Source organism: Labeo rohita, chromosome 6, assembly GCF_022985175.1.
Source record: "Labeo rohita strain BAU-BD-2019 chromosome 6, IGBB_LRoh.1.0, whole genome shotgun sequence".
NCBI lineage: Eukaryota > Metazoa > Chordata > Actinopteri > Cypriniformes > Cyprinidae > Labeo > Labeo rohita.
Genome location: NC_066874.1, coordinates 27537457 through 27550415, shown reverse-complemented (window position 1 = coordinate 27550415; position 12959 = coordinate 27537457). Strand labels below are relative to the sequence as shown.

Here is a 12959-nt window from a genome sequence, read left to right as displayed (position 1 = left end):
ATGTCTTAGTGCCAGTGACTGCCTTCCTGCTGGGGAATGTAGTCTCTCTTGTTGTTCCCATCACATGGTTCATCAGTCAAGTGAGCTGAAGCAACGCAGTGCTGGGAAAAGAAGGGCGATGATGGGGAGCTGACATTTGCAGGATTGGGCCTGTCTGCTGAACACGGGGCTGTTGATCCAGCTGCTGTAGAGGAAAAAAAATGATATCACTAGTTTTCATATTTCCACTAGAGCATTTAAGCATGAATTATGTATTATGTATGCATATGTTTGTTTTCACAATTCAATAGATTTTATTCTTTAGATGAGTCATTCTCTGACATCATCTTATACTTGTATTATTTACAAAGCTGCCCTGTACTTTGTGCAGTAATCAAACAGAGCAAAAACCTCTGACAAAACCAAACTAAAGTGATGTGCTTTTATTTTAAGTGGAGTTTTAAGTGCAGTCGGAGCCTGCCTTCTACGGACGCCATTTCCCATGGAATTATGGGACTTGTTCCCATGACCTGATCCAGTGGGGTGCATTCCTCACTAGGAGGCATACATTGCATACACTCAGCAAAGATAGTAAAGAGGACACTGTACATGCATGCCATTGATGTCTGTATTATATTTAGACACTGTATTCTGTGGCACAGAAATGACAGCTGCTTTAGTCGCCGATCCTATGCAATGGCACTCTAAGCGAGGAATAAAATGCTGACACCACTTGTTTCTCCACGTTCCGTCGTTCATCTGTTGAGAGAGTCGTTTGCTGCAAATGTATTAATACACTCAGCCAAATGAGCAGGGAACAAGGCATTAACCCTTAAAGCCGCCAGCCACTTGACAGCTCCTTTTCCAAGATGCTTTGAGCTTAGAAGAATTATGTAGATTGCAGAACATGATGTTTAATAAGTCTAACAGGTGTACCTCTTTACTTGTTTGGTCACGCACTGCTTTTGGTCACAGTCAAATGTAAACCATAATACCTGCAGATGATTTAAGAGCTTGTGCTATAAAAACACACCCTGAAGGGTTAGACTTAAAATTTTAAGTTTGGAAGCTCAGATGTCTGTACTTTCCAAATGTAAATGCTTAGACATTTTATAGGTGTTTTTGACTTTTCCAAGATTTTACATGAGTATGTGTGAATTGATGAGTCATTTATATGGTTTCCTCTTTTAACAGGGTGGAGAGACCAAAAGTGTCACGGCTATACTCCATCGTGAGTCTGGATCTTTAGGCTTCAATATTGTTGGAGGAAGGCCATGTGCTGTAAGTTTAGAAGGCTTTGCACCTTTGTCTTATCTGTCATTAGCTCATTCTGTTTCCTGTTTCAGCCCTAGGTTGTCCAAGGCAGCACAGGTTGTTTATCTACTTCAGGGTTTCCCAAACCGGAGTTTGCGAGTTGATGAAAAGCTAATAATTAATCAAATCATAAAAATATAAAATAAAAATACATAAATAAACTATTAAAATAAATGCTAAAGCAAGATTAAATATTTTATTTACCTGCATGTTTTGTTTACCTGCATGTCATGTGATATTAACTGACAAGAAGGAACCATGAACATGCAAGTCCTTAGATTACCTTATGCCATTCATACACTACCAGTCAAAAGTTTTTGAACAGTAAGTTTTTTAATGTTTTTTTTAAAAAGTCTCTTCTGCTTACCAAGCCTGCAATTATTTGATCCGAAGCACAGCAAAAACAATAAAATTTTGAAATATTTTTACTATTTAAAATAACTGTTTTCTATTTGAATATATATAAAATGTAATTATTTCTGTGATATCAAATTTTTAGCATTATTACTCCAAGTCATGATCATTCAGAAATCCTTCTAATATTCTGATTTGCTGCTCAAAAAACATTTATTATTATTATTATTATTATTATGTTGAAAACAGCTGACTAGAGGGTTTTCAGCTTTCTGATGTATAGAAAGTTCAGAAGAACTGCATTTATATAAAATAGAAATCTTTTGTAACATTATAAATGTTTTTCATCACTTTTGATCAATTTAATTTCTATTAATTATTAAAAGTATTAATTTTTATCATTAAAAAAAAAAAGTTACAAAAGCTTATTTCAGATAAATGCTGATCTTTGGATCTTTCTGTTCATCAGAGAATCCTGAAAAAATGTACTCTACTGTTTTAAATATTGATAATAATAATAATAATAATAATAATAATAATCATAATAATAAATGTTTCTTGAACAGTAAATCAGCATATTAGAATGATGTCGGAAGGACTATGTGAGACTGAAGACAGGAGTAATGATGCTGAAAATTCACAAGAATAAATTACATTTTAAAATGTATTCAAATAGAAAGAAGTTATTTTAAATAGTAAAAATATTTCACAATATTACTGCTTTTGCTGTGTTTTGGATCAAATAAATTCAGGCTTGGTGAGCAGTGTAAAAAACATTACAAATCTTACTGTTCAAAAACCTTTGACTGGTAGTGTAGATTATTAAATCTTGAGTTGGTCTTAACCAAACCACAATTATGATGATAAACAACAAAATATGACACACAGACCTTTAATATCTGTCAGGTTATTATTTCAGATTCTCAGTGTATCACTGAATAACTAACTTTAAGTGGAAATGTCAGCTGGGAAAATACAGACATAAATAATATCTAACATATAAAGTGCCACTTTGGTACATCGGTCCACCCCGAAGTGGTGGTTGTGGTATCCATATCAGTGTGAATGAGCACCAAACCCGTTAAGAAGTGTTTGTTTGTGGTTCGTCTGAAATAGAAGCGTGACGCACTTTGTTCTAAACTAGACTTTTGCAGCAAAACCTTCCAAAGGGGAAAACGACTACTAGAGCCAAGTTTCCAGGGCTTCTTCTAAAACCCAGATGTAGCCTCGTCACAATGACGAGGCTTTATTTATTTTGAAAAATTCACCACTGTTATAGCATATAGCACAAATTGCTATGGCTGAGTTTATGTTAAAGTGGAGAGGTCAGTCACTAATGAGTGACACAAATGGCTGCGTCTCTTAGCAACTGCACAACTACTTCAACGTGGCCATGACCCCTCCCTAGCAAATGTTTGACATGCCAGCCATCCTGTCTGCTTGTAAGACCTTAGATCTGTTCCTAAAATTTGGTGAGCTGCTATTTAGGAAGCATAACCTGCATTTTAAGAGCTGTAGGAAGCCATTTTTATTTTCTCTCTGGAACACTTTATTCTGATGAGTCAGTCACTGCATTGAGTGGGTTAATATTTTTGTTTATGCATTTAATTTTGTATATTTTGTTTTTAAATATTACTTTTTTTTTTGAATGGCACATCTTTAGTTTAGCTATTATTGTGTACTGTTAGTTGTGAGTTGCTCAAGAAGTCAGGTCACTTAATTTTTCAACACAGTTCATGTAATTTTATTCTAACTAATTTGATTGGATGGAATCCTTTGGTAAATAACGATGTTTGTTGTTGTTGTTGTTGTTGTTGTTGTTGTAATTGTGAAGAGGGAAGGGCTTACAGTAATTAACTGCAGAGTTCACAGTTTGACTTCCTGCGGTTTCTCAAGTATTCCATTAAAAATTACAGCGCAGTGTCACACAACATGGAACAGAGTTAATGTGGTTTGATGTGGTTGAGGGGTGGGTTCAGTAATATTTTGGCAGAGGCTTTGCTGTAACCTTCCTGTTCAGGTTATAGTTTTATATGAATGATGATCATCTTTTTTTAGTCATCTTTCAACACCCTAATCCTCCTATGAACACAATATGTCTTTCATTTGACAGTGTATTTGCTGAGAAGCCGAACAATGCAGCGCATTGCTTGTACACCTGCAAACAATTATTTGTGTTTTGGATGTGTCTTAAAGGGAATGTGTATGTCTTTGTTATTCATTTTTATTTTGCAATAAAAATTAGTTTGCATCTGTAACCTTTACTAAAGAGGTTTATTGGATGGTTATTGAGATTTATTGATCTTTTTTTTAGCTAAATATTGCTGCCTTGTTTTTGGATTGCAGGATAATAAAGATGGCACTTCGAATGAAGGAATCTTTGTGTCGAAGATTGTGGAAAATGGGCCGGCGGATAAAGAAGGGGGTTTGCAGATCCATGACAGGATAATGGAGGTAAGTGCCTCTGTTTAAGAGATTTTAGCTCATGATTTGTTTTAGCTTAAGATTTCCTTTCCATGCTAAAAATGAAAATGTTGTGCATAGTGGTGCAAAAAGAGCCAATCTTAATGTATATGATATTCACAGTTATGGAGATTTTGGACCAATGAGATGTGTAATGCTATGTCGCAATCATGGCTGGTTGGGACAGAAACTTTTAACGTGATGCACATGTCAGGACAAAGCATTAAATCTAAGATTTTTGCCAATTACAGCTCATCCTGAAAGGAACTGTTGTGCAAGCCGATGTTGGACATATAAATACCTATAAATGAAATATTTAATGCATGTTATAGCATAAGAATTGCTTAAAACAAGTTAAAAGCGTGATCTTTCAGCCCTAACGATTTCAGAATATCTCTATTTGGTGGTTCATTGTAATTTATTAGATGTTGTTTACCGAATCCTTCCTGGCTGGCATGGAGTCAGAAGGCTCTCTCTTACTTGGAACAAAATCTGGCCTGTTTACAAAGGCCAAAAGTTCCCAGTGGTCACTTTTAAGGGTGCATAGCAAGTCAGCCCTACAAAGGTTGCTTTTATAGCAGCATGAAACTCAAGTGTGGTACAACGGATGCATTGAATTCGCTGTAGCGTGTTATAAATATGGCCTGGGTCTGTACAATTGTTTAGCTAAGTTAATGTAAATATTTTCATTTCATGTAGTCGAATCATCATTCAATGAAATGGTAGCTTTCACCACAAGATTTTTTCCCTTCAAGAGTAAGTTGCAAACATAACTTTTTGGATGGAAGATTTATTAATTTGCGCTTGATGTCAGTATATGCAGTGTGTGGGATGAGGAAGTCACGCCTGCTCTTATACTAACTTTTAAGTGCAGCCACATGCATTGTGCTAGCCGTAAGTGTCTTAAACACTCCTGTTCGTTTAGATATCCCGTAAGCCCTTGAGACAATGGATAGATTGAGCCACCTAAGGCGACAGTAATGCACTCGGCGCCTGGTGACTTAAGACCACTAAACTTTCCTCGCTGGGGGGACGCATGAGTCCCAGATTGGGCGGAAATGTGCTAGTATGACTTACTTGGAGGAAGGGGGCCAGAGTGAGGGGAAAAGCTTTGGATTGTGCTTAGCATGCCAGCTGCTGCTTTGCCGTGATATCCGAGAGTGTTCCTTGTGGTTTTTGTGGATGTCACCTACATCTTTGCTTTTAAAAAAAGAACATCAACTTAACAATGTGTAGATATTTGAGAAGGGTTATCAGTGACTGGTTTAGTTTTTTCATTGTAGTGCACAAGATATTTTGCTCTAGGATGGCACTAGACCTAGAAAGTCACTTTTTGTCTTTGTCTTTTGAATAATTAGGGTGAGTCAGCATGCGTGCCAGAGGATGTAAATACATAAGGAACATGAAGCACAAAGCCCTAGGTCAGTCTATTGAGCAAACCTTTAAAATTTATAGTCAGAAACTCTCTCCCACAATGCAAAGCTGTTCCCACCCTTGCAATCAGTTTGGATCATGTGTACATGGGAATAACATTTTCTGCTTCCTTCGGGAGATTTATGGACGGTTTTGAAACTTCTTCAATAATGTTTCTGCTGTTTGAAAAGGATGCAATAAGGCTTTCATTGACACCTGAGGTAATGTGGTCTCTGAAATCAAAAAATGCGTTCTAGCATTACGTCAGCACCTCAGGTGGTATCACATATTTAATTATGTTGACTTGAGAAATTACTTTCTGTCGAAATATAATCACAGTGGAAGAATTAATGTAAAATTGCTCACAGCAGTTTTGTTGCCTTTGAAATTTCACTTGTAGGTTTTTAACCCAGCTCCCTGTAGTCCCATCCTTTAAAGCCCATGAGAGTTAGACTCAGCTGGAGTTTGCTGTTTAAAATATCTTCCTCCGGGCCCCAGCACTCCTCTTTCTCTCTTGCTACATCAGCACTTTTTCATCCATCATACGGATTATCCATTTCTTTCTGTTTCTTTTTTCCCCCACAGCTCATTTGGATACAAATGTATTCCTTTGCAATTGTGCATGGATGCTTTATATGTTACTGTCATTTTGAGGTTTAGCACCTTGCTGCATGCTGTTGATGTAAAATTAAAATATTCATTGAAGTTGTTCCTTTAACGTCATAATTTTTCCATTTTGTTTTTTAAAAGGGCATGTCCAATATACCAGTTTCATTTTTTTTCAATCCATCAGTATTGAATAGTTAATTGTGAATGCTATTTTCTCCTAATTTTACTATTTTTTGCTCCTAACGTCATCTTTTAGTAACGCTGTTAAATTTAATCTCTAGCTAATCTAAACATTATAGTAGCCTTACTCTGAACTGTAAACTATTGTGATGCCTCAATTCACTTGTAATATTTAAAGCATTTTTTTTGTAAAATATTTGTAATTTATTTAGACCAAAAAAGTGTAGAATTTTAATATTGGCCTGAAATCTAGTTTATTTTTTCCCAAATTCCATTTTTTCTGTTTTAATTTTTCTGGATTCTGTTTTTTTTTTCCACTTTATTTTTTATTTGTTTTAATGATTAAATTTTATTAATCAAAAAGCATGTCTAATTAATTTAAATGATGAAACTTACAATATTAAACAGCAAGTTGTTAAGTGTTTAACAAAAAAAAAAAAAAAAAAAAAACATTTTAAAGGCCCTATGAAAGGTTTTATGTACTTTTTTTTTTTTTGGATTCCATTTCAATGATTTCATTAATTATTAATCAAAAGCATCTTTAATTAAATTATTTAATTAAATGATAAGAAAAAATAATTTATTATGTTTATTATTATTATTTTATTTTATTTTATTTTTTTTTCAGAAATACTGTGTTGTGTATTTACATTTTTCTGTTAAATACGTTCTGGTAAATCATATTTCTTGTAAATTTAAAGATAATGTTTTGATAATTTTATTAGTAGTAGTAGTACTATAATCACATTAAGTAATATATTTCTAAGTCACTGTTTCTTCAAGTTGAACCAATCATTTATTTTGACTGGTTGCTGTGAAAACCTTAAAGTTTCTGTTTGTATTTTATATGATGATAGTTTTTCTCAAAAGAATTGGTAAAATGATCATGAAGTGACTCTCAAAGCAGTTCTAGAGATTATGTTTATGTGTTTATGTATTCATATATTGAGGCGGCAGAGGCTGAAAACACCGCAAGGGTCACGCCTCAGTATGTGTTCACAAAGAGATGCACAGAATTTGCAGGATTCATATTTAAAGTCTTTTTTGTTGCTTAATATTCACAGACATTAGTCCATATTGTGTTTTGGTTTAAGTGTACTGACCTACTTTTCATGTATTCATCCAAAATTTGGCAAATTTCATGACATTCCGCATTATACAGTAAATTCCATTTTTTTATGACTGGATTGCATTTGCATTTTCCATTTGCAAATCATAGAGCCCTGAAGTAAGTATCATCTTATTATCGAGAATCATTTAAAACAACTTTAAAGGGGTCATCAGATGCAAAGTTCACTTTTACATGTTGTTTGAACATTAATGTGTGTTGGCAGTGTATGTACACACCTACCCTATGATGATAAAAATCCATTAAGTGGTTTTTAATTAATCCGTAAAAACAATATCCCATTTTTCAAATTGAGCCATTCTCAGATGCTTGTCGGTGTGGCGCCACACAATTGTTGATTGACATAAGCTTCTTACCTCAGACCCACCTTAAATCAGCTGTAACAGTCCGACCTCAATTGTTTTAAAGCCGGAGCAGGGATGTTAGACAAGAATATCTCCAATTGAGCAATTGAGGTGTTGTGTTGCCGGATGTAATAATGAACATAGTGGTCGTCATTTACTCCCGATATCTGAGCCGCTGAAGATGCAGTGGATTACTTTTGTTTGTGAATGGAATGCACCTCCTGGTCTACATATATCCGTCTATGTTCGCGTGAATCATTTGTGATTCAGCTTCACTTACAGCAGAAGTGAGTATAAGGGTTTTTTTATGAATCTTTGCGATCGCCTTTCCTAATAACGTGCTAGTTAGCAAGTTTAGCGGCTAAACGAGGCTAAATGTGGCTAAAGTAAACAGGCTCGACAATCCACAAAGAAAAGAGAGGGGTGGGGTGAGCAGAGCTCATTAACATTTAAAGCAACCTCGACCAGAACAGAATGATTTTTGCAGAGCTGATTTTGGAAAGATAAAAAAGGTGTTATTTACACTGCCATTAAGAAATGTTAGCCAAAGCATGTTATAGACCTTTCACTAAGACCCTAAAGAATCATATCAACTTGTGGAAAATGGGCATCCAATGACCCCTTTAATACTGTTTCTGCTGATTGAAAGGGGTATTATAATGCTATTTTGTTATCAAGTATATGCCCGAGTCCATTTTATGCTGTTTACCATTCAAGCGAGAGACTCTTGGGTGACTAGCATTCACTGATCAGCACAATGTGTTCTGGAGTTGCGACAGCATCTATGCTGAGAGCATCCAGGCGGAGCGTGTGAATTTGTGTCATAGGGTGAGCAGGGCCATCACGGTATTCAGCGGGCTTTGTGCACATGTTCCTGACAGCAGCAGTGATGGGTGACTCACTGAGCGAACATGAGAAATTCCAGTCAGGAACACACTGCACAGATCATCTGGCCCTTATGCACAAGCTCAAATAAATTTCACCGCCCGACTTTATAGAAAGTGAAGGAATGTTTAATTGCTCACATCTTACTGGGAGTGAATAGGGAAAATCACAAGAAATCCCCTTATTCTTCATCTTTTTTTGGCCTTGGAGATGTTATGTGCTCGTACATGACATGTCCATAAAGATCTAGAATCTCCCACGGCCGTCCAATGGAGGAGTATCATGGCAGATGTCCCTGTTAAGCACCAGAGGCAGACTCAGATAATTCAGCGGATGAATAGCGCCTTGTTCGCCGAAGACATTTATTTTCTCATAAAAAAGGATGTAAAAAGGGAAGAAAAAACTGTGCTGTGTTTACGCTCCACACTGTTTGAAAATTTTCACACATAGTAGTCATGTTTGCCTGCGACAGTTTGATTTATGCATGATTGGATTTAACACAATGCTTGTGTTTGGAAAAACATCTTTATGCCAGACGTCAGCTTTAAATTGTGATTGTTTGTTTAGCACTGGAATGCCTAGAAAATAACTGTAGTCAGTTGTCCTTATATTAGGATAAAAAATATTTTAATTATTAACTAATTTATATTATTATTTTGCTTTAGTAAAAACAAAAAAAAAAAGTATAAAATTTTTAAGTTAAAAAATGGAATAAAAAAAGACTTTTCCAAACATGTACCCCAGTCTGCCATTGTACGGTAAAACAGGTAGTTTTGCGTCATTGGCCATTGGTTGAACCAGAAGTTTACATTTCAGACCACTCAAATAAACAGAGCTACGTTAAAGTGCTGCAGAGTCACGGTGTTTACACTCGTCTGGGAAATCAACCCACAAATGGCTTACTCATAGTCATCTCTAAACATTTAGCTGGGATAGAAACTATTTTAACCACAGCAAAATGACACTCGCCACCTTTGAGTATGCTTTTCGGCGCAGCTAATGAACGTTTTCTATTGCATCTCAACCTAAGGGGTGATGAGACCACAATACATGGCTATAGTACCTTCATCTGTTTGTGTTTTAATGTTTTTTTTTTTTTTGTTTTTTTTTTTGGTCATTAAACCATGTTTTTTGATATCCAAGTATCAGTCAGGGCTTTCTTCAGGAGAATTGGATGTGTTGGGGTAGGAAGAGGTCATGGAGATAGACCGGGTTGTAAATGTCACCTTGTAAAAGCCTGCAAACAGACAAAGGTCAGAGGTTGAACAACAACCAGACTTTAAAAAGCAGCTCCACTGAGAAGCCAGTGTTTGCCATCTGAAAGAAGCAAGAGCCCCAACGTAACAGAAGATTGGCTGGGAGTATCTGAGAGATATTTGCAATGATTTTGTCATTAGTAATATTATCAGTACGATTCTCTCTTTAATTAGCTTGTTATTTGACATATTACCATTCCTGTAGGTCATGCATGAAGGCTGGTGTTGCATCCTCCTCCTTAACACAAATATGAGAGGACTTGGACGGATGTTTTTAGATGTTTTAATTTTGTGACTTTAATATCAGCAGCCTTCTAGTAACACCAATGGTTATCTTTTTCTGTCCCCATATAGCTGTGAGGTTACCCACAGTGCACCACTTAACACCCAACGCTGCTTTCAGTTATTTTAGTGTGTGCTCACTGTCAGATGTGGCGTTAAATGGCGCGAGGGGTGAGTGGCAACATGAAGAGAGTGGCAGCTTGAATAGATATGTTAAGAGTCTGGAGAGGATGGGGCCCATTGCTAGCATGCAGATGAGTCCTCAGTCCTTTGAACTCAGGTTGTTAGCATTCTTGTCCACTGATGATTAAGAAGAACCTTGTAGATCATACAGCTGTAATGAAGGACAGAGAAAGAAAACATGTAAAAAATGTGCAGTTGGTTTTATAAAAAGAAAGATTCGGTATGCCCTGAGTCTTTGAGATGTCTTTGAGGGAAATTTATTTCAACTTAAAATGGTGTAGGCTTGGTAGTCCCCTAGGATCTTTATTTTTTTGGTTTTATTTTGGGTGAAGTGGTTTGGAAAGGGCTTGGATTCAATGTGTTCTTAATTAATTTGTCATTCTTTGATCACAGTTCTTTGTGAAATGCTGTTTGGGTATATCTTGTGTTGAAAAAAATGTTACTCAGTTATGAAAATGTAATATGAAGGTAATTTTTATTTAGTTTTATTTTGAGAAAGTTCTTGAGAAACTCCCACACGGATAGAAACCTTGTTGATTTATTTTGTAATTAAAGAAGTCCACTTTCAAAACAAAGATTCACATATAATATACTCACCCCTTTGCCATCCAAGATGTTCATGTCTTTCTTTCTTCAGTCGTAAAGAAATTGTTTTTTGAGGAAAACATTTGAGCATTTTTCTCCATATAATGGACTGCTATGGTACCCCGATTTTGAACTTCCAAAATGCAGTTTAAATACGGCTTCAAACGATCCCAAATGTGGTTGTAAACAATCCCAGCCGAGAAAGAAGGGTCTTATCTAGCATACCGATCGGTTATTTAAAAAAAATAATAATACAGTTTAAATACTTTTTAATGGCAAACGCTCCTCTTGTCTTACTCTGCCTGGACTGTATTTTTCCAGTTCATGAAAACTCCCATTTCATGTTCTCCCTCAGTCGTCCTATATCGCTGTTTTACCTTTTTTGTTAAGGGTGTTTGATGATCTTTGCATGTTCACTTTGCAAAGACTGGGTCGGTACTTCTGCAGTGATGTTGGATGATTTTGAAATGATTTTTGAAGTTGAGGGAGAAAATACAATTAGATTTTTTTTTCAGCATAACCTAACTGTCTTGAGCCAGAATCACAGAGTTTAGGGAGAGCAAGGCAATAACCAATCGTTTTGCTAGATAAGACCCTTCTTCCTCAGGTGGGATTATAACCGCATTTGGGATCGTTTTGAAGCTGCATTTAAACTGCATTTTGTACGTTTCAAATTGGGGCACCATAGCAGTCTATTATATGGAGAAAAATTCACAGCGATGCAATAGAAGAACCATTTTTGGTTCCACAAGGAACCATTCAGTGAAAGGTTCTTTAAAGAACCATCTCTTTCTTACATTATTATAATCTGAAGAACCTTCTTTCGCCACAAAAAAACCTTTTGTGAAACAGAAAGGTTCTTTGGATGTTAAAGGTTTTTTATGGAACCATTTAGACAAAAAGGTTCTTCTATGACATTGTGAAGCACCTTTATTTTGAAGAGTGTAACTCATCCATTATACTCTCCACTGTAATACAAACAGGCATTATGCTTAATCTGTCTCACTTTCGACTTTATGACCAGCATGTTTTTGACTCAGGGAAACGTGTTCTAGGTTTCCTCAGGGACACAGTCGGGTCGACCCAGCATGGGGGCGAACCTGCGGTGTCCAGTCTCCACCCTTCTTGCCTTGACAACTAAGATATCACAGCACATGTCATCTTTAGTGTGGTATGTGTCACAAGGTTCTCTCGTGTTATTTCTGACCGAGTCCAACAGAGCTAATCAGAGGTGGCAGCTAGTTCACTGTGGGCAGTATCACATGTTATTTGGCATCTGATGGCAAGAAGAAAGCCTTTGTCAAGGACTTTATTGGATTTGTCTTTTTTTCTAGATGGAAGTTAGCAGGAAGAAAGAGTATAGGCAAGCAAGACTGTTAGTCCCAGTGGAGAGCTGCTTTCCAGTTGACTGGAATGGCTGACTTGGCTTATTACAGGACATTAAATCCATTGGATGTCTTAAAGGGGATATAATAGGCTTCTGGTCTCGGCTTCTGTTGTAGCAGAGTATGCGTAGATGAAATGGACAATCCTGTGGTGCATGTATGATTGTGTGAATATGTTTTAGATAAAGATTATTGGCAGTAGTAGTTGCGTTTTAACAGTCATCCAAACTTTATCGTGGGCCGATGCTGTTCATCTCAAATTAGCCAAAAAATAGTTAGATCAATCAGTCTCTGATATCTGTTTATCACTATTCCTTTCAGCCCAATATAGAATGTCTTGAAACAGCCTATCAAGAGTCGCTAAATATGGCTTAGCCTACTGTAAATGTGTTGTGAATTCTGTTCAGCAGGCCTTTTCCAATTTTTAAAAGTCGTGGGGATAATTTATAGCTTCTAAAAGGTTTAGAGAGGGGAATATGTAGGTGTAATTAAGGCTAATTGTCTTTCCAATCAATCACCAGGCTTGTGTAAACATATCAGTAACAATAGTCTCAGGTTGCGCAGCCAGCTGTTTTCACAGTCGGACCGCCGTTAACCC

General features: G+C 36.4%; 1 protein-coding gene across 4 annotated transcripts in view; it reads left to right on the top strand.

The window, feature by feature from the left end:
• Positions 1-12959, top strand: part of pdzrn3b (PDZ domain containing RING finger 3b) — a 104463-nt gene that overhangs the window by 3225 nt on the left and 88279 nt on the right. For 3 of the 4 annotated variants that reach the window (XM_051113209.1, XM_051113213.1, XM_051113214.1), the window contains exons 2-3: positions 1174-1260; positions 3994-4101. In XM_051113209.1, the coding sequence (XP_050969166.1) occupies positions 1174-1260; positions 3994-4101 (195 nt within the window). The remainder of the gene's footprint in view (positions 1-1173; positions 1261-3993; positions 4102-12959) is intronic. The other variant, XM_051113210.1, reaches the window with a different exon arrangement.